The sequence below is a fragment of the Seriola aureovittata genome, chromosome 17 (assembly GCF_021018895.1).
Source record: "Seriola aureovittata isolate HTS-2021-v1 ecotype China chromosome 17, ASM2101889v1, whole genome shotgun sequence".
NCBI lineage: Eukaryota > Metazoa > Chordata > Actinopteri > Carangiformes > Carangidae > Seriola > Seriola aureovittata.
In genome coordinates this window covers 20904163-20926410 of record NC_079380.1, presented here as the reverse complement: position 1 = coordinate 20926410, position 22248 = coordinate 20904163, and the positions used below count along the sequence as shown (strand labels likewise).

The 22248-nt window shown below is 44.9% G+C and overlaps 2 protein-coding genes across 3 annotated transcripts; both read right to left on the bottom strand.

Annotated features, from left to right (window-relative positions):
- Positions 1-760: 760 nt before the first annotated feature.
- LOC130185125 (putative cyclin-dependent serine/threonine-protein kinase DDB_G0272797/DDB_G0274007) lies at positions 761-12217 on the bottom strand. 2 transcript variants are annotated; one of them, XM_056401393.1, is made up of 2 exons: positions 11816-12217; positions 761-5257 (listed from the first exon to the last, which is right to left on the bottom strand). In XM_056401393.1, exon 2 carries the CDS (start codon positions 4686-4688, stop codon positions 2835-2837), a length of 1854 nt encoding a protein of 617 aa, XP_056257368.1. In that variant the 5' UTR covers positions 4689-5257; positions 11816-12217; the 3' UTR covers positions 761-2834. The 2 variants fall into 2 exon arrangements, with proteins under 2 accessions (XP_056257368.1, XP_056257369.1); XM_056401394.1 differs by lacking the exon at positions 11816-12217 and adding an exon at positions 10613-11423.
- Positions 12218-16522: 4305 nt separating this feature from the next.
- On the bottom strand, positions 16523-20074 carry LOC130185719 (nuclear factor interleukin-3-regulated protein-like). Its single transcript, XM_056402328.1, has 2 exons — positions 19774-20074; positions 16523-18848 (listed from the first exon to the last, which is right to left on the bottom strand). The coding sequence occupies exon 2, from the start codon at positions 18719-18721 to the stop codon at positions 17480-17482; it is 1242 nt and encodes a 413-aa protein (XP_056258303.1). The 5' UTR covers positions 18722-18848; positions 19774-20074; the 3' UTR covers positions 16523-17479.
- Between the last annotated feature and the right edge of the window lie 2174 nt (positions 20075-22248).

Below are 22248 nucleotides of genomic sequence, written 5' to 3'. Positions count from 1 at the left end.
GCTGTAATCAGAAGAGTTTATACCTAAGTGAGGGTGTGTGGGTAACGTGAGTGCAATGTTCGATGACACTTTCATGCATAAAGCTCGTGTCTGTTTGCAGAAGTAGGCCACTGTTACATCAGACGAGCTTGCCAGTGAGTTTTGCTGGCCCCGTCGGGCAAAGTGTGTCAGTGTGTCACTGCGAAGCCCCTCTTGCTGCAGATTAGGCTCCGATGCCAAAAAGAGCGAGTGGCCCACGGGGAATGGAAAGCTCTATACAAGGCTATCTCTGCACAATGGAAACAGGGTGTGCCTGTCAAGCTTTGCTCTCATCTAAATCTCAAGTTAGTGAGAAAAGTCAGAAAGGTCTAAAGCTGAATGAATCTTTATATATTGAGTCTTTATATAACAACGCCGACAGTACAAAGAAACTAAGAAAGACTAAAACTGAGTGTGGTTGTAATGCTGTATTGCCCTAATTTATTCTGTTTGGTTGCTAATGGTGATTCATTCTCTTATGTCAATCAGTGAGTAATGTATTACCTAACTGGCGGTTCTGGAGAAAGGTTTATAGATCACCACCACAGTTGATAGCATGACGAGTCAGGCTGCCTACGGGCTGATTGCTATGTTGACAGTCTGTGCTGCTTAAAACCAAAGAGTCTTAGACGGATTGAAATGGCTGCTCAGTTCAATGTCAAGTGTGTGTGTGTGTGTGTGTGTGTAATTCTCATCGTACTGAACCACACAAACGCTGGTGTAAGAACAGAGAAAAACAGGCTCTTTTCATGATATGTTGATAGGTCAACATTCTTTTTATTTTGTTTTTCGATCTTGAAATGCTCCCATCTTCCACAATGAACGTTAGTGTCTTTACATACATATTCATGTCAAAAAGGAAGCGATGGTAATGACCAACCAGACCAACCACCATCTCTAAACACCACTCTATCTTTGCCTGTTTCTTTTTTCTTTTTCATAAAACCATCAGCAAAACCACAAACATTACTGATTAATACACACTGAAAAAAGGGGGGAGGGGGGAGGAGGAATGAGGCAAATACATGTCATCACAGTCAATAGGAGAAAAGACACAGTATAGAGGAAAACAGAACAACACCTCGACGAAAAAGAGGATATAAAACCAATGAAATAAACGTTACAGTGTTGTCCAGGGGGGAGGGGGAACTTTACAATTATACACAAGCACCAAAAAGCCAAACGTGGTACATAGACTTTTAAAAACTAGAATCCAGTGTAGGCAATTCATCACTGCCTAGTAGCAGAACTACCATGAGACAGGGATGAATAACCCCTGAAATTAATAATGGAGGCACATGGGAAACAAGGGGAGTCCTTCGTTAATTTAAGCTCAGATTATTTTTTTAACAGTGGCTCTAATTGGAGGGGTAGAAAGATTTGGTATCGCCTTGGTCTCTATTTCATAATAACTCAGTTATCTGGGATCCAGCATGAACCTCAAAGGTCATGCTTGGTCACACTACAAAACCTCATCTCTCGTCAGTAAATGTACAGTATCTGTGGAGGTCTTATTAGGTGTTTTACACAAGAGGAACTTGCTTTTGCCCCCAAGCATCCCATGCCTACATTAACAATTGAAACTCAAGGCTGCAGTATGTATCTAAAAAGGTCTGTACACATTCTCCGTCTATGTTCCTGTGGGCTTTTCTACAGTGATGGGCGTGTGGAGAAGAGGGAAATAAATACATTGGGCCAATAAAATGGTAACAACAACAAGATATGGTTGATAAAGCTCAAATAAACTAAAGGCTTTTAGCCTGCAGCTGGTGAATTCCACCGAATATTTAAAGGCTGGTTAAAGGTTAAGAAATCCAAACATTTTAATGAGGCCTTTGCCTCAGGAAACAACATGTTCTCCATTCAGTGCTGTTGGCGCTCCAAACTGGACGGCCATTTCTGTGTAAACAGGGCATTAACAAATGATTAATGCTAAAGCTTAACAATCAAGAGAGAGGCATTTTAATTTGAATGGGTCCTGTAACAACAGAAGACAATGTGGCTGTACAGTGATTGTGATTCATATTAGGATGGTCACTTTCAAAAATCCTCTTTTACCGTTGCAGGTTTGTTGCGTTTTTGTTGAATTTGTATTCAAATTTCTTTGTAAAATATATATTTATAATAGATACATATATTCATATATCACAGTAATATACAAACCAAGTGCTTAAAAAATAAAGGTGATGGCGATCTTTTGTGAAATAATGGGAGATGGTTGGGGAGAGTATGGGTTGGTAGAGGTAGGGTCTGGGAAGAGGTATGGAACTTGATATTTGTAGTGTTGGTGGTGTTGGTGCTTCTTTGGTCGAGGGAATGTACCCAGTGTACGTTTGCATTTGATTTTAGTTAAGGCAGATAAGCCATACTCGTGTATGTTCGTCTACAGTCGGATATGTACCAAATTCATAGTACTGATAAATCCTGGAACTTTTTTGTTTTTCCTCACAATCTCGTTTGTATGTGATCATAATGTGCTTTTGCTGATGTACTCTGCTGTGGTATTGTTGGATGACAAAAGTAGAAAAAGCAGGCAGTTCCATTCCTCCTCTCATCGCATAAACAAAAGTGCTTTGTAAGTATGGAGAGGATGTAAGAAATGAAAAATCTGTACAATATATACAAATATGATACAGCCCTACAAGATGTCCAGCCTTTTTGGTGACGTTTGTGGTAGGGGAGTAGAAAAGCCCTGATTACTGTCCAGAGGGCTTAAGGGAGGGGGTTTGATTATAGGGCAAAGGCATGATGGCAGGGTAATTCTTCGAGGAGAAATTGTCTCTTAAGTTGTGACAAGTCCTAAAAGTCAATGTCACCTACTCTCGCCTCTTGTTTCGTCGTCCTCCTGTGTCCTTTTTCCCACTCTCCTTCCTGGCCCCCTGCCCACCCGGGCTCTCCCGCTTACTGTTCGTTTGTGGAGTGAGGGAAAAGTATGGGTGCTGGGACAGGGGAGGCGGTGTGGCAGAGGGAGGCGTGGTTGGGGACTCGTGGCCGGAACAGTTGCCGCCGCTGCTCCCGGTGCTCATGGCCCGGTGTTTGAGCCTGAGTTTGTGGGGCAACGCTGTGCCCTTCACCTCCCCCTGGGGATCCCGGCCATGGGCCTGAGAGCAGCCCTGGGAGGACGGCAGAGGTGAGGCAGGCTGGTGGAGGCTGGTGTGATGTTGGTTGTGGTAGCTGCCCATATCTGAGCAGGACGAGGAGGGGGACTCGTCATCATCTGTGGAGGCATCTTTGTCGGAGCTGCGGGGATCTCCATCGCTGGATGACGTGTCTTTGCTCGAGGAGCTTGATTGGCTTTGGTAGTAAGCCTCACTCCTGGGCCCGCCCTCGTAGGTAAGGACAGGTGGCTCCTCGTCTTGGGCACTGAGGTATGAATGATGAGGGTGCTGGAGATGGTGGTACAGGTGCGAGTGGTTGAGCCCCTCCGCTTGTTTGTGGAGGAGCTCTGCAGACGAATCGCTCTCCTGCTGGTGCTGATGCTGCTCCTGCTGCAGGTGCTGCTGGGGAAGTTGGCAAACTCTGTACACCTGTCTCTCTCCAGCCTCATTACGGCTGTCTGAGAACTCATACGAAGGGGAGTCTAATGTCTTCCTCTCCAGCTGTTCTGTCACCTCAGCCAGTGTCTCTGTGGAGCTCTCTGTAATGGACTGGGGCAGTCGACTGACACACGTCTGGCTGCTGCCGCCGCCGCCGCTCTGCTTCTGAGCTGCCTGCATGTCGACGTCCACAGGATAAGAGGCACTGCTGGAGCCGTACAGAATGACGCTCCTCTGGGCAGCAGGTGGGTGAGGGGCTGTCTGGTTAACAGTGTTGATAGCTGTAACAGGCTCCTGATGGGGTTGTTGTTGTTGGTGAAGGTGGTGCTGCTGCTGCTGCTGTTGGCTGTGATATGCAACTTCCAGGTCCTGAGAATGCTGCTGGATCTGGTGGTGAGTGGGTACAGAGGCCAGACCGCGGTGGATGTTAAACATGATCTGGGTTGTGGTGCCATTGGCAATGTCCATCTCCAGCCTGTCACCTTCCTGTTTGATCTCGAAGGGCATTGGCTCGGGACTGTCCCTGGAGGAGCCGTCGGACATGTCAGAGAGGGAACCACGTGGAGAGTATTTCACCAGCTGCCTGTGGCTCTCGCTGCGTCCTGACTGCTCTGTTTCTGAGGAGTCGGAGCCCATCATCACCTGAGAACCACTAGAGTAACCGCTGGAGTAGTACTGGCTAGTGGAGGATGAGGATGAGCCTCCATTTCCTGTGTTGTTGCCCGCACCAATCTGCTGACTCTTCTCAATGTACGAAGCAGTGCTTATGAGGCCAAAGCGCAGCTTCAGCTGGAGCAGCTCAGTCTTCAGCCTCACATTCTCATCATTCAGTGCAATGACACGGTTTTCCAAAACCATATCATTGAGACGTCGCTTCTCCCGGGAGCGCTTGGCAGCCTCGTTGTTCTTGCGACGTTTCTCCCAGTAGGAGGCATCCTTCTTTTCATCGGAGATGAACTCGCGCTTTCGCCTGCAGGTCATATTGGGTTTCGGTTTGATGAGGCGCCCTAGGCGAGTTGGAGTCCCTTGGATAGAGGGAAGAGACTCTTCATAACCGTTAAATGTGTCAAGGCAGTTTAGGTTATTCCCTGAATTCTTGTTTAATGTTTTCAGAGCTGACGTCAGATTTTCCATTCTTGTCTTGTGGCAGCCAGTTTGAAATTATGCTTGGGCGACTAAGGAAAAAAAAACAGGTTAAAGGTCAAGGTGGCGATGAAACACCTTCGAAAGTTTTCTCCAAAAGTCTCTTTATTGCAGGTTCGGTCTAGTTATGACGAGAGGGGAGTCAAGTGTCCAAATTAGTTAAAAAGATGAAGAACAGCTGGAGTTCAACAATAGCAACCCTCATTTATCCACTTGAAAGGGTTTTTAGTTCAGTGTCCAATCTCTCCAATGAATCACAGACCCTAAGTGGATCAGATCAGTCTTGGAAAAAGCACAAAGTTCCTTGTCAACGAAGTTGAGTGGATGAGGCCAATTTCTTTTTCGTCCTCCTGCTGTTCTGCTGTTGGTGGTTAGAGGTTTAGCGTAAGAGCAGCACACTGAGCTAAGCTGGCGGAGAAGTGTCCTAGATCTCCACACAAACAGCAGGATGTAGGTCGGCCCGTCTACCTCGGCGTGTCAGTCTCTTGGGGAGCCTCGCTCTCGGTCTCCCTCCTTCTGCCTGTCTCTCCGCTCTCCGCAGTAGACTGCAAGATGAAAGGCTGCAGAGATAAAAACAGAAAAAAAGAACACATTAATCCATGTGGACCGCTCGTGCGCCGTTATGCATTATGTATCAGACTTACGATTATTTCTTTTAACTAATTTCTCCTAATGATGTTTCTCTTTTAACATAGATGGTGATGAAAGACACATGTCTACATCTGTACAGCTTTCCTCTGCTGCTTTGGCATGTCTGGCTTTTACTGACTGCGTCGCTCCTGGCAACCAACGACCTCACTGTCTGACCTTTTAACCCCACTATTGATCTGCTCTGTCTGCAGCCTTTGACCCCTGACCCCGTAGCCTGACATGTTGATGTTGACTTTTGTGATGTAATGTGGGCACTGGGTTCATTGCAAGGCTGATGATCCTGTCTCATTTTGTCTCCCAGTAGTGTTCAGATCTGAGCCCACAGTTTTTGAGGCAGCTAATGGAAAAATAAAAGACTGTTAATTAGAACTGGCATATACTGCACAAATTAAATAAAAATTATTGTTAATAATTATTGTAATTATAACACTAAAGAAATTACATTAGTGTGATGCATGCTGAGAGCACAAAACTAGAGTGTATAAGGATTAGCTCCTTTGGTTTGTCTGGCGAGAATTTGGACCAGACAGAGCAACGGGTGAGTCAGATGCCGATGGGGTTCCCTGATTCCCTTTTTAGAGCATTTTACAATAAAAAAACCTCCATAAGGGACAGCCCACCACTTTCTCGCTGAGAAACACCATCCACAAACACTGCTTAGAGAGCGCTAACCCCCCCCCCCCCCACCACCCATGCGTTCATCCGCAGAGGAATGTGGCAGCATTCTTCGCCAAAATAACTCAATGCCAAATCAATGATGCAGAGTGAGCAGATAAGGCAGACAAAGGCAGCAGCCGGTGCAGGTCAAGGATAAAGAGGCTGAGACTGGAGTGAGAGATTTGGAGGTGTGGGGGCAGCTGGGAGGCGGGACATTGATAAATATAGGTCAAGGGCCCCTGGAAAGAAAGGAGGCAGGAGGCGGGACATGGGCAGGAATAACGCGGCCTGATAACATTTGGGTAAAACACAAGAGTGGTTGGACAGTCTCGTAAGTATGGAGATCGGTGGCTCAGAGCTCACAAGCAGCAGGGAGCGCTGTATAATGAGCTGAACAGGTGTGCTCCCAGACAAGATGTTTGCTGTTATTAGAGCATAACACCGATGAATCACACAGAAAAGCTCCGCTGTTAGTCATGTAAGCGGCGCGGCTCTAGAGATGACTCTGTCAGACTGCCGCTTGATCCACCACTTTACGCCAGACTGAAATATCTCAGCAGTTATCGAATGGATGAGTTCTGTACAAGACAAGTCATGGAGCCCAAATCGCAATGACTTTTTGGTTGACGCCAAAAACTTTTTCCTGTGACATTCGCGTTGCTCGACAACCGCTGGATGGATCGAACACCCACAAACTAACGACACTCCCATCAGCCAATATCAGCATGTTAGCACTGTCGGCATGTTAGCATGGATGGTGCTACTGTGCATGACTGTATGCTCTTAGTCCTATTTAATGTAAAAATCATTAAAAGTCTGAAATGAGTGATATTATGATGAGCAGATGACCCAATCTGCACGACATGTGGTGACAGCAGTATCTCCTCACATATGGAGTGGTGTTCTCTGTATATTTGAATATATCCATAATAATGCAGCAACAATATCTCCCATCCATTTAACCAGCGCCATTAAATGTGTGTTTCTCAACATCTGCACTCCAAGGTTAAACTGCATAAGCGGTATTACACTGTCTGAATATGTAATCTCATAATCTGGAAAGGTGTTTACACTGGTTCGACTCTGCTCTTCCCCACGATCTGACACCATTACGTAACTACAGGCGTATCCTGCCAATGAATATGGATTTCTGCCCTGTTTCAGGGAGGAGTATGAATTCTCTCAGCTCTAAAATACAGACAAAAGCGGACAGAACAGACTGGATCGTCAGGTTTTTACTTTCTCTCAAAAGAATCTAATCTAATCTAACAATCTAGATTACACGTCTATCATTTTTGTTTAGGAATGAAGACGCCGCTGTCTGGATTTTTTTTTTTTTTTTTTTCCCCTGCTTGGCTGAATAGTTTAAGGTTATCCCCGTGAGCCTTTGACATGTGGCTGCTGGGCATGAGAGAGAAAGAATGAGGGGAGAGACTTTTATTTCTCAGCGTGGCCCACTGACCCAGAAACTGGGGACCGACTGCACTCTGTAAACACAAGTCTTGCTGCTTCCACTGTACGGCTCGCTGGAATATAGGTCAGCCGAGCCGTGAAGAGGTGAGGCAGCAAGAGAAAAAGAGGGGGGGGGGGGATATTGGGGAAAGAAAAGAAAAAAGACAAAAAGACAAAAAGAGATGTGAGAACAAAAAAAGAAGAAGGAGGCGTGGAAAATTAGAGCACTGTCTAAATATAGATGGAGGTGAGAGGAAGTGGAGACAAAGAAACGGAGGGAATCAATGAGGGAGAGTTAAAACAAAGAAAGGGATGAGATGAGATTATTGTGTAGCTGGGGGGGGGGGGGCAATTGTGACAATGTTGGTGTTGCATCAATGGAAGGAATGTGTCACCCATAGCAACAAAAGGGGGGGAAACAGAAGGGGGCAGCCAGTCATATCGGACATATCCCTTGCTCTGAACCCAGTGTCTTGACATGGTCAAAACCAGCTGGTGAGAAAACAAGGTGTTGTAACGAAAAGCAGGATGATTGACGTCACAGAGTGCGTATATTACATATCTCTCCCTTACACCCGGGATGAGCCCAGACACATGAATGAACTCTTGTGTTTAATTAACTCACAGCGGTGGCTCTCGCTTTTGTACCGTGCGTTTGTGTCTGTCTTCTCCCTCTGTTGCCCCCCCCCCCCAGCGTTCAACCACGTGAACCAACGAAAGTTCAGGCTGTAATCCGTTTCATTCAACCTCTTTGTCATCACAATTACAACAGATTTTACATTTCCCGAGACGCTTAAAGCAACAGCAGCAGAAACGTGGCAAATCAATCACGGCTAACAAAAGCAGAGTTAGGATGCAGCCATTTTTTTTTTTTTTTTTAATCTGCGTGCATGAGTTAAATTTTCCGGCTCAAATATACAAATAGATCCCAGTGAAAGCAGCCAACCTGCAGTGTGTTGCAGCCCTTACATTCCCCTGACCTCGATTACTCTTTGCAATTTATCATATATTCTTCACGTGTCATCGCTAGGTCTCTGTGGCACTTGTGGAATGATAGCAACGTAAAAGAATCCAAGTTGCACTCGCTCACACAACCACAGGGCGCACACCACAGGAGTCTAAATGTGGCAATGAGCTTTGGAAACGGTGGACTGAGTTCAAACCCTCTGCACGTGTTTCCGTGGAGCGTTTCAGGAAATGGGAGCAGGTTTAAAATAAAAGGAGAGGAGGGGGAAAGGGGAGCGGGGGGGGGGGGGGCACATGTTTCAGTGGAGAAGGCAATGATGAAACTGTTGCCCGCCTGCCCTCCCTTCTCCTGGGAAAGAATATAATGTATGGCGCGTGGTGCAAGGTTGGGGGTCATGGGTGGGGTCTGCTTTAAAACCAAGTCTGAGGACTGACTTTAGCTTCCTAAGAAAAAGAGGTAAAGAGGGTGGGGGCCTAAAAAAAAAAAATCGGGCGGCATGCCAGTAAGGCGGAGTCCTATCCAAGCTAGATCCTTGTTCCACGAACACACAGCCATATCAACCCCTCTCTCTGGAAAAGGGAAAAAAAAAAAAAGCGGAGTGACTCAGTCCATGTGTTGCACCATTCACATGTGCTCCCTTGGCCTACTAAATGCTGTAATTCGCCTCTGTGCTGGCTCCAAACCACAGCGCAATAACAAAGCACGGCCCTCATCTTTTATCATCTTACATGTGCCAGGAAACCCCGAGAAAGTCAAGAGGCCACAAAGTGGGACAGGATGGAAACAGCTCCACGCTCCTGACCATGAACTCCCCTCCCAGGTTTTTATTTAGTAAAGCTGGACGCAGACTCCGCTTCGATCAGACTTAAATAACCACAGAGCACTTGTCTCAGCAGTTCACAGCAGTGATGCAATATGCTTGAAAATACTTAAAAGGGGGTTTTCTTTTATTTCTTCAGTAAATGTGCAACTTTAGAGAAGTGGTTTTTATGTGGGTCGCGCGGGGCTGTTATCTCCTTCTTCTGCATGCCTGCCTCGTTTCTTTGTTATGGCGGGGCGACGATTTATTTTGGTGGGGTTTTGATTCTGCCTTTCTAGTCAGCGGCGGTTGTGCGCCTCGTTCCCCCCTCCCACAGGGCTAATGTGACCTACATTCAGCTGGCATAGAGACCCAGTGTGCGCGCCAACCAATTGGCAGCGGCCGCTCCGCAGCAAAGCGCAGCGCTGCATAGCCACAGACTATGGGTTTCCGACGATTGCATAATCTGCCCCATTCTATAATCCATTTTAATTATTTAATTCATTTATTATGCAACCTTCATAACCTCTTCAGTGATTCCTACACGGCAGGCCTGTATACAAATTCGCCATTCACAATTTACGATGCGTAAAATGCTCAGAGTCATGCTCCACTGAGGAGAGACAGGCTGTCCTGACACTTTCACATTATCATTTAACATATTAATTTGAAATCTAGAAAAGCACTTGTTCGCACTGCCTCTCTGTGAGAATATAAACTGTTATTGCATGCGCTGCCTTCAGGCATGCCATTACTGGAGAGGGAAGCCGCAAGAGAAGGAGGGGGACGACCATGCCCACGTGCAGTGTATAAACCACAAAGCCGGTGTTTAAAATAAAGCCAAGATCAGGCTCCTATTTCAAAATAAAATGTAAAATCTCACACAGAAGACATAAAGTCGCCCCTGTGTCTTTGTCATCTATATGAGCCTGTAAGTTCTGACAACATTTCCAGCAGCACTGGACCGGTGCTGGACCGCAGCCATGCAGGCGGAGTTGTTACAGCCGCTCAAGTTCAATTAAAGGCCATAATGTAAGCTATTGTTTAATTCCGCCCTCGGATCGGTTGGACACAAAGCGAAGAAAAAGCAATCACTTAAAATTCACGAAGCAACACATTGTGAATAATATTTTACTCCGCGTGCGTCCTTTGTTGCACTGTCTGACAAATCGTCTTCATGCATATTTAATCGGATCCTCAGTCATCCGAGGCGACTGTATGAATCCAACTGTGCTACGAAATTCAACCCACTGTCTCAGAAATTAGACGCAACCCAGCGAACAATCAACACGTTTTCATCTGTATTGTAGCAGTGAACAGAGCTGATCCGGAATCTACAGTAACACATCTGACCCACATCTGATCCAGATGTTCTGATCCACACCTCACCTTGCAGCGGCTGCCCTCAGCAGCAGAGCCCGTGAACTTCACCATTCTCCATCCTTTCTATTTCTGGCTCCCGGCAGTCCGAGCCGTGGTTGTAAACAAAAGAGGCACAAGTAAAACTGACGGTCCACATGTATCCAAGGATGGACGGATCATGCCTCGATCATGCCTGTCGCTGCGCTCTGGTTTGTGTTGTGCTCCTTCAGACTGCTCGCCTACTAAAGGGTTAAGGCTGCACAGCCGCGTTAACCTTTACAAAGAGCAGCTACACGTGACACAGAGAAGTGTGTCCTCGGAGTTTGCATGGGATTTTTCCAGTTGTCTGCACGGACTAGCCTACTAACCCAAAAGAAGCCGAGTATAAATAAGTCGCAGTTCACATTCTCTGCAACAAACATTCATATAAACCTGACACTGAACTTTAGGCTACTAACATGGAATACTCTCTTTATATAGCCTTATAATAATAATAATAATAATAATAATAATAATGCTATTGTGGTTATGATAATAATGATTATTAATAACAATAATAATAATAGCAGCACATATACTTGGCACACTCAATTCAGGTCTATATTAAATAACATTCATCTGTGCCACGCGTGTTATGAAAGCAGGTGTATTACTAAAGCGACCCTGGGATAAACGGACCCTTAAAAGCACCATAACAATGCCTGGGGTTTGCACCAGAACACCACAGCGCGGATGTGTTGACCCAGCCTCATTACAACTGTGGCACCGCTCCAAAATATCCACATTCGCCTCCGTGTGTTTCCACCTTTTTTTTTTTTTTTTTTGCTGAAGGAATCCCATAACCTCCGGCCACCACCCCCCACCCCAACCCCACCACCACCACCAGCCCCTCTTTCCCCCTCTCTCTCACAAAAACACAAACACACAGAGAGCCCCCCCACACAGCTCCACCAGTCTATACTGAGGGTGAAAACAGCCTCGCCTTGACATTGAGAAAAACGCACCCAGGCACCAAAACAAACACTCATGGAGTGAGAGCGGCGACCAACTCCTCACCACAATGCAGAAAGAGAGTTATTCAGAAAAGCCCGTGTCTTACATCCCCCATCAGATATGGCTGTAATGATGCAGTTATTATTATTATTATTAATAATAATTATAATTATAATAATAATAATAATAATAATAATAATAATAATAATAATAATAATGATAATATCACACACTTACCCTTTTTGTTTAAAAGTGACAATCCACAGAGGGTCCTGATCCTGTCCAACAATCCGCTTTGCGCATCGGTGGCCGGTTTGCTGCCCTCACACACGCACACACGCATATACACTCACACGCCGATCGACACTTTCAAAACACCAGCTCTCCGATTAGTGCAGGTAAATGCGAGAGTGTGAACACAGTGCCGCTTGTTTTCAGTACGCTCCTCATGTCATATTTGTCTCTCTCTCTCTCTCTCTCTCTCTTTCTCTCTCTCTATTTCCTTCCTTCTCTCTCTCTCTCTCTCTCTCTCTCTCTCCCCTTCTCTTTCAGAGTCTCTAAATGTATGTTAGTAGGTCAGTTGTTGCATAACAGGACGCTTTGGGTGCCTAGTCACGTTTTTTGTTTCTCTCTTGGCTCTGCCCCCTCCCTCTCTCCTCGCCTTCAAATCCTGTTGCAGGAGAGGAGACGCAGGGGGAGCGCAGGGGGAGGAGAAAGGCCTGACGGGGGAGGGACTAGGCTACGTGCCAGACTCAGTCAGTTCAGGGCCAATGACACCAATAATAAGGTCAATATATTTTAAAAATGCGCCATGCCAGGAGAACACACATAAAAACAAAGCCAAAGCTACTGTCGGTGATTAGTGGAAACAGGTTCTCATAATTTGTACAGGTTTAATTTTATCTACTACACGGCCACGTGACTTTCAGTGCAACACTGAGCTATTTCCTGTTTGTTTCTTCTTCAGGTTAAAGGAATAGTTTGATACTTTGGGAAATCCTGATTCGCTTTCTAGCCAAAAGTTTGATTAGAAGATTAAATACCACTCTCATGTCTGTCAGTAAATATAAGCAGCCTGGTAGCTTAGCTTAGCACAAAGACCTGAAACCGGAGGGAACTGTTAGCCTGGATCCATCTGAAGGTATAACAGAATCCTTATACCCTCAAAAAGTTGTGGTGTACTGGACTTATATAGCTCTTTTCATGTCTTATTTGATGGTTGTTCCATCAGGGGCAACTTGGGGTTCAGTATCTTGCCCGAGGACACTTCGACATGCGAAGGAGGAGCCGGGGCTCAAGCCACCGACCTTCTGGTTAATGGTTGACCCACTCTACCTCCTGAGCCACAGCCGCCTCAAATTTGCAAAATACCCTTTAATTTAACTGCCATATAAATGTAAAGCAACTGCAAAGTATTATAGAAATACTCAATATATTTATTACTTTGCAAATGATATTGATTCAATGATGATAATATAGATTCTACCTGGTTGATATAAGAATAGTTGGATACAGTAGTGAAACATAATATCACTGCTCCATCATATTTAGGTCACGGTGAACATGACTGCAAGAATTTTGAGTGGGTCCACACCCTGTGTAAGTATTCACCTACATATGTGTGTCAAACTGGGAGTTTTTTTTTCTGCCCCCCCCCGCCCTCTGGCACTAACGCACTAACTTAGTGTGTCTGTATAACCACATCAGGAAATGACTTGTTGTATAAACTAGTCATTGTGTTTTCAACTCAAGATTAAATATTGTGACACAGACACCTGGTTTAATCATTATGGAAGCTTGGCCCGGCACTCACGGTATCTGCTGTTGTACTGTCACAACAAGCTGAAGCTACGTCTGTCGCACTGTTGAATAAGCCTGTTAAACTGGACTGAATGTGTCCACATTGTGTAACCAAGGTGCGTGTTTTGATTCACCGTGATCACAAGCAGGAATGTGCGTCAGTTGTGCGGGGCGGGCACAAAGCGTGGAGGAGATTCACACACAAAGATCAGGGGTGTTAAACTGTTTTGTTAATGTTACCCTTTCTGATTTAAACGCTGTCCTGCTTTTGAGTGAGCAGCTGAATGGTTATCTATCAGGCTGCCATGCAGGGGACTGTATCAGAGAGAGACTCACCCTAGGAGAGGGCGTAACAGATGCATTATTTCAAAAAATGCTTTGAGGCGGCTCCCATTTAGTTTTAGAGAGGTAAGCAGTAAATAATCGCACTTGCACACAGCACTTTGACAATGTAGACAATATAAACGGTGCAGTTTGGAGAATCACTGAAGCAGCTCCACGTGTCCGATAGCCATCTCCCTGCATCCTGCTCCAGGCACAGCAGTGGTTAAGGTCTGCTCAGCGTCTCAGTAAATGTACAGCGCAGTACATTATCCACAGAGCAATTTACACAGGGGGGGAAAAAAAAAAAAGTGCATGAATGGATGCCTTGAAGGCTGACTTCTGCTGCGGATGTGTTCATTATCTCCTTTTATCTTGAAGGCTCTTCTATCTTTTTGCATGGTAGCGGAAAAAAAGGGTGTGTGAAAGTGTGAGTGGATGTTCAAAAAAACTTGCCATTGGATTCTCATAATTGTTTTTTCCCCATACAGACAGACGGATGCTCCACATCTCAGCACATTACAGTAATATGTGTATGTGTGGTGCATAAGATTGCATTAATTACATCAATTATTCTGCATAATTGTGTCCTTGAAGGATGTTGAGGACTTTTCACCTTTTGATATTATGGTAATTATTTGTTTCCATGTTTGTCCATGCTGTAGGTTGTTGAATACATTTTAATAACTGTCACTGTCTCAATCGTGCCAAGTGACATTTTTTTTGTTGTCGTGCTTTTCTTTTTATACGCATTAGTCCAGATTTGTGCAGGTGCTAAAACCATCTTTTTTTTTGTTTTTATTTAGCCTTTTTGCCATTCATTCAGAATCCACCTCACACGTACATCCTGTGACACGGCATCATCGGAGGGTAACCCTGAATGTGGAGCCTGAAATTTGAACCAAATATGGATCATTCCTTCACATCTCTTTGTTTCCTTCTTTAGCCGGAGGAGACAAACAGCACTGAAGGAGCAGAGGCATTGGCCGTGAACTTGGATCCCCCTCCCCCCATATAAACACACGCACACGCGCACACACACACACACACACACACACACACACACTTACTCTCACTCTCTGTCTCCGCATCACTCCCTCTCCTTTTGCACCCCATCCTTATCCCCACCCTGCCCAACGTTTTCCCCCTTCCAGCTATGTCTGCAAGCGTTCCCATGGCAACTGTCGCACTGCCTGCCTAGCAACAGGCTTTATCCTTTCACTGGAAGAAAAAGGGGGGAACAGAATGGGGGGGAAGAGGGGGTTGTGGGGGTTTGCGGGGTTTTTTTTTTATGGGTGCATGGATGTGGTTGAGGACAGTGGTGTAACAGCAGCATGTTGCAGTAGATTCATTAAATCAGGCTCTTCTTCTTCTCTCCGCTCTACACCTGCAGCGCCTGTCTTGCCTCTACTTTATTACCTTTCCATTTCACCACAGGCTTCTCCAGTTTACTCAGGATATTTATGCTCGTTTATGGTCTGTTTTTGGGAAGAATTATAAGCACAGTATATTTCTGTTTTTGGCCCAGCTTCCTCTAACGGATATGAAAAGCTAAAATGAATACTTTTTAAGCATAAGAGATGAGAGCATCATCTCTCTCATGATAAAATGATGATGACACACGTCAAGCTGAATAAACTATCGGAGAATTTCTCATAGCAATATAATAATGACTTGAAATAATCTTTTTTGCATCCAGTATTTATTTTCTCTAAATTTCAATTGACCTTTACGTATTTGAGCATCAGCCTCTGCACGTTTTCTCCCAAATGCACCCACATAGAAACACAAAAAAATACATGTGCACAGTTGCTGAAAATAAGAATCACTAATTTCCATGCCAACTAACTTGCTAACCTGCAGGAACAATAAAAATGGCAGTGATCCATAGTGTGATTTATAGCTTATGGCAGATTGTGAAACACAGACTCTGGGGCTCCAGCTGAAGGTACCGTCTGTGCTGCCCTCTGCTGACACCAAAGTGGCATGATTTTAGAAGCAGTGCTAACAGATTTTAGTGGATACAAAACTGTATTTAAATGACACTAATGACAAATAGTCACATTAGAAAAGAACCACAAGAGTCTTTATTTAGACTGAATGTGTTTATATCGCCCCGTGAAGTTCATGCTGTCCATTCTCCTTGGACTTTGAATTCCCCTCAAGCTGTTATAATTGACGCTCTCATGTTTTGAAGGTCTCTCAAAGCTTGAGTAATAGCAGATACGTTGTCTCTGTCTCTGTCTGTCTGGTTGTGAGACTGTCTAGCCTCCTGCAGAGACTGTGGGAGTGAAACCTGCCAAGTGTATGACTGTACTTCTGTGCCTGCATTTGTCAGCACTTGTCTGTCAAACCTCCCCCTTCTCTTGTTTTTCTTTTGTTTATTCCCTCGTGCTAAAAAGCTTAAAAGAGCCTTTGTGTATTCCCTTTCAAATGTTTAGTTTGATTGCTGGATGGGATTTACGGTAATGTATGCTAGGCATCGCTCTGTTGGTGCTTAAAGGGACACGCCACAGATTTAATATTGCACTTTCTCACCGGAAAAAAACAGCATGGTAAAAATCAAAGAGGCAAATGCTGCAATTTCCTGACTTTTAAATCCAAGTAAGGGTCAATCGCCAAAACTACAGTTCCCATAATGCAACACAGTAGCAGCTTTAGTTAGAACCTCCTGCCTCCTAAATGCCTCCTAAGTTGGATTTCTGTTTACAATTTTAAGTCTCAAGCCCTAGCTGAAATAACCCTGCTGACATTCAAACTTTTAAATCTTCCCCTTTTTAAGGTTTTCCCCCAGTATTGATCAACTCACCACCGCAATGCTGAATCTGTCAAATTTGTTTATTTTTAATATGAAAACGTACAGAGACACAGCAGACGTTTAACTTTCGTCATCACCTCAGTACAGATAACAGTTATAAAATATGTTCAAACATGAGCGTGAGCAGAGACTAAGAAGAAGATGTGAAACACCAAAACAGTACGTGTTACAGTGTGTGCTCCTGAAAATAAAAATCAGACATGACATGATGCAGTTTTGCACATAACTAGCGACGGTAAACAACTCTAACAAGCCTTTCCTTCTATCCCTCAAGACTAATGGTGGTTTCGAGAGCTACTGATTTAATTTCTGTGTATTTACTTTCCGTCTCTGTGTGTGTGTGTGTGTGTGTGTGTGTGTGTGTGTGTGTGTGTGTGTGTGTGTGTGTACAGGGGTTTAACAGACCTCTGTCAGCAGTTAAGAGTCTCACCACTCTAATTACAAAACTGCAAATACGTCGTCCACGCTGGTGTCTAAACAACCTGCTGGTTGATTTCCAGCTGGATTTAATGGAGCTTTCCCGAACCACTACCACGTGTTTCAGAATGGAGTGAGGCTATTTTAGTTAAACTTGCATTGTGATGATGTGATGTAAACAGTTTTATGTCGTCTTTTTAGTCGTCACAGTGTATGGAATCGAAAAACTATTACACACTTAACACTGTTACACGTAAAACTGCCTGAGCAACACTGATCGGAGCTGAGATTAAGTAGTTTTTAGACAGCAGGTTATGAGATGAATGTTTATAGACATTTATTACAATATAATACAGTTTATGAAAGAAAAAAACAACACATAGTCAGACTTGAAAGTTGAGTTTGATCAGTCCTTGTGAATATCTGCATGGTCCAACACTCCTGATTCTGTGCTGAATTTCAATAGGCTCGCTTACAGTAAAACTTTGTTTCGTCCTTAAAAGTCTAGACGTTGGCAAACACCGAGTGACTCACAGCACTGGTCCTCAGTTGACTTTGGCCATGAGCTGTTCTGTGAAAAGCTTCTTCAGCTGAGCCACCTCCTCGCTGAGAGAGTTGAGCTGAGACTTCAGGTAAGTGTTCTCATGTTGATACTGGACTTCAGTTTGTCCTTGCGTGGGCGGAGGATGGAGGCTGTAGCTGGCAGAGGAGGCGTTGTATTGAGGGGACTGTCTCCCCCTTCTGCCGTCCTCCCCCTCCAGCTGCTGGAGCCAGGGGCCAGCGCAGTACCCTGCCCTCGTTTCGCCTCCAATCAGTCCCTTGTTGACGGTCTCTCTCGGACCTTCTCGTCCCAGTGTGGGTAGCGTGGGGCTGCGTCTGGCGCTGCTGTTGTCCCCGGCAGCGTCGGCCCCATCGCCGCCTCCTGGCGTCTTGAAACGAAGCTTGTGAGGCAGGTTTTTCATCGCCTCGGCGTGGTCCAGCTTCCCTCCGGTGAGTTCTGCGGGGTGGTGGACCTCGGCAGGGGAGTGGTGGAGGTCATAGCTCAGCTCCTCTGCCCTGTGCGGTGATAATTTCCCATGATCGCTCAGCCGGTCTTCAAAGAAGACTGGGCTGCCCACGCTGGACCCACCTGGTGTAGAGAAGCCAGAGTCCTCAGACATATTACCAGCATCCCTGGAGCCCCGACCGCTCAATTGGCCTGTCTGGTTGTTGGGATGGGAGGCTGAGGAGCTGGGGAGGCCTCCGTCACCACTGTGGAGATAATAGTGAGGAGTCAAGGTTTGAGCGTTGTGCTGAGGAGCTGTAGTGAGGGGTAAGATGGGAGCATTGGAGGGGTCTTTCACCAGGCCAAAGCGGAACTTCAGAGCCAGTAGTTCTGCTCTGAGGCGAGCGTTTTCTTCCAGCAGAGCCAGAACACGACTCTCCAGGACCATATCGTTCACACGCCGCTTTTCCCGCGAGCGCTTTGCCGCCTCGTTGTTCTTCCTCCTCTTGTCCCAGTAGCCCTCATCCTTTTTGTCATGCGGGATGAACTCACGCTTGCGTCGGAGGCTGGAAGCCGGACTCTCTTTGCGTTTGATGGCAGAGGTGCGACCCAGGAGGGAGCGTGCCAACAGGCTGCTGGAGGTCAGGATAGACACAGCTTCATCTGTGAAGGACAGAGGTCCTGCTCCTCCTCCTCCTCCTCCACCTCCTCCACCTGGAGTCACTGCTGCAGGTGACTCCAGTGGCTGGAGCACAGCCACCTCCTGCTGCCCCCTCATCTGCTGGGACTCCTCCTCAAACATCACGCCTGTCAGTGGGTTTGAATGAGCCGCTCCTGACTGCTGAGAGTGGAGAGGACCGCTGTGTGGTGCCGTGTGCTGGCTAGACTCTCAGGCTCTCCGGGACGAGTTGATGCAGCAACAGTGCCACCTAGTGACCAAAGTGGAGGAAGGAAAGGAGAAGAGGGATTTAGTGGTTATGCAAGAGCCATTACAACACGATATTATGTAACCTCATTACATCTCCCCAATAAAACGGGAGCGACTTGTACCATAACCTTGCGAGGCTCATTATACCATCAATATGATCAATGTGCGTTCTGAATACAAACCTAATCCTCCGTACTAGACTGTAGTCCTGCAGACAGCAGCCTTTTTAAACACGAGAAGAAATACACCTCTGGCGCAATGTGCCATTAACCTGTTAAGCTCTTAACCTACATTTGTGTTTAGTCAGAGACCTAAATAAACATTTATGGGTTTATCTCTCATGTTCTGTATTAAGCCCTATTAAGAGATCGTTTTTCCGGTCTGAGTGTTTCACTTGATCCTCGCTGTCTGACCGCTGATCTCCGGACGGCAGATCTGACCTGACATACACTCAGCATCACCGGCATTAGAGACTATTTAGATTTACAGCCAACTGACAGTTTCTTACCGGAAAAAGTTGCCAGCCTCCTTTTTTTTTTTTTTTTTTTTTAATTTATATTAAAAATAATCTGGATCTTTTTTTTCTTTTTTCTTTTTTAAATTTCAGTATAAGCAGTAACAAAAGCGAGTAAATGATTATAACAATATAACCGAAAACTGAAACTTATTCCCACATCAGCTTGAAATGAGAGCGGTCTAAAAAGCATTTGAAGTTATTTCATTTATAAGTAATTTAAAATGTGAATAAAACATGTTAAATAGACTATTTAGGCATTAAAGGCTAATTCATCATGTTGTTACTTTAATTAGCGTAATACTAGCCTACTCAACTGTAGCCTATATAATCAAAAAAATAAATAAAAATAAAAAAAACACAATTTAAAAGATTCCCATATGAGGAAATCCCGCATTAAAAATAATGTTACCTCTGAATAATGATCAGTTTTCTCCGCCGGTGCGCATGACTCATCCGCGTCTCCAAGCGTCTTGTGGTCCGGTGCAGGAAGAAGCGCTCTCCTCTGTCTCCCTCTCTGGTTTAATGCCGCAGATCCACTCGGCGCTGTTACTTAATATTATCATCGGTGTGGCGCACCTCCACTCTGCTCCACTTGGAATGCCGCAGCTCCTATTTGTAACGTTGAGTTCAGCTCAGGACGGTCCCTATCCTCACTTGAACCAGCGGGGCCCTGTTTGTGTGTGTGTTTCTGAGACCGCCTCCCTGTGTGACCCCCCGCCCCCACCTTCCCTCCCCCCCTCCCTCCCCCGCCATCCAGAGGAAAGCTCCTATCGGCTCTCACATAACATAGCCTAGCTGTTCCATCATCATCATCATCATCATCATCATCATCGTCGCCATCATCATCATCATCTGACCTCCCTCGCCCCGCCCCCCTCTGACAGGATAATCTCCCCTTAACAATTAGGTAATGTTGCGCCTCTGTGTCTCTCCCGGGCATAAAGAGGCAGTTGCTGTGAGTCAGTCATGCAATAAAAGCGTATAACTCACGGAGGATATTCAATATTCTAGCGCTTTTTATATTCTTTACCCACAATGTTCAGGTCTGGAGATTTATATAACGCAGCATCACAAAACGCAAATTTGCCTGAAGGGGATTTACAGTCTGAGCAGCATGAAACCCTTTGATTTGATTTGCTTAACAGCTCTAGAAACAAAACACCCTTAACATTCCTCCATCGGCTTGATATTAAATAACTTTTTTAATTTTCTGAGAATTGTTGATGAGCATGATTTTGAGGATGACGAAGCCCCACGATTTATACAGTTACTTCTTGGTTGGGGTCTCAGAAAACACAATAAAATACAATGGATTTCCCTGTGCTGTGTATCTGTGATTGGTGTTGACAGTACGCAGCACCCCCCCACCCCCAATTCCAAATATGTCTGTTTGGATTTCTGCTAACAGTTTGTTGATAAGAAGTTTAAACAGGGAGTTAGAGCTCTGACCCCAAATCTATTATATCACCTTGTAGGATAATGTATACAGTTGTCTGTGAATGGCTTTTTAGCAAATAGAAGGAATATACCTTTGTTCATGCGTACCTCATGTAATATATATATAATATACAACATACAAAACATGACATATTTCCTTATTTGGTGTAATGACCATGTCTCATTTCTATACTTTGTTTAAAGGAAAACATGGCTGATTTTGCGGTTGTTGTTGTTGTTTTTTAAACATATAACAGTGAGACAGTCAAGCCATTGTGAACAAAACACAAGGGTTAAAATACATACATATTGTAAACAATGGGATATAAAAAGAAACACAAATGCTGAACGCATGATCCATTTCTTATGACTCCATGGCTTAAAGTTGAATGACATGAGCTTATTTTAGTTTACATCATGCTCATGTGATGCACATTCCTGATAAAGTAGTATTTAATCAGATTACCACAAAGTAATACAAAGCATTCCGGCATATACACCAGGGCTTGTTGCACTTAATGGGAACTTGGAGGCAACAGGGGCAACGACATTGTACAGAGTGCAGTGGGTGAGGAAGACGGGAGGGGCTGAGAAGTGAATTTTTTGCCGCGGGGGCCCCTCAAACAGGTTAACCTGGTCATGTGTGTCACAACAGGCTTTTAGGAAGTTTTGAGGAAATGAAGGTATGAAAGTGTCTCATTTAAAAACAGTCTCCCTTCTTCTGACAGTCGTATAACAAATACGTTTTCCTTGGAACTTGCTTGAAAAAGTTCCTCTGTAGGAAATTGTTAGGAAACGACAGGAAGCGTAAACAGTTCATCCGAGGCAACATAAAGATTCAGTGAGGCCAAGCAGACAGCTGCTGCGGCAGTGTCACGCCCTGCAAAATTATGTAATGTGTCACACTTGGATACATATATATACATAAACTATATACTATATATATATATATATATATATATATATATAATATATATATATATATATATATATATATAGTTCACAGCACATAACAATGCATAATGGATGGTTAATCTGCAGCACTTTTAGTGCCAAACACTGGTTTAGACAAAACTTCCATGGTTGCAAATGTCAGTGGTCCACATCTTTCTCCTGTGTGTTACACAACATCTGACTCATCGTTACCCCAAAGTGTGATCGGTCCTCCGCAGTGTTTTAGATTGAGAAAGATAACTCTTCACTGTGTGTGTGTGTGTGTGTGTGTGTGTGTGTTTGGCTTTGTATTTGTAGCCTGCTTATACCTACACCTGTATGTTGGGCAGCGCGCAACACGTGGCTTTTGTGTTCGAAGTATGAGATCAGCATGAGGGCTTTGGCGGAAAACCTCAACTGACCTCTGTTTTTACGGCGAACACTTGTGCGTGTGTGTGTGCGTACAGGAGACAATGAACTGCATGTACTATATCGTATCACATATGTAAACCCC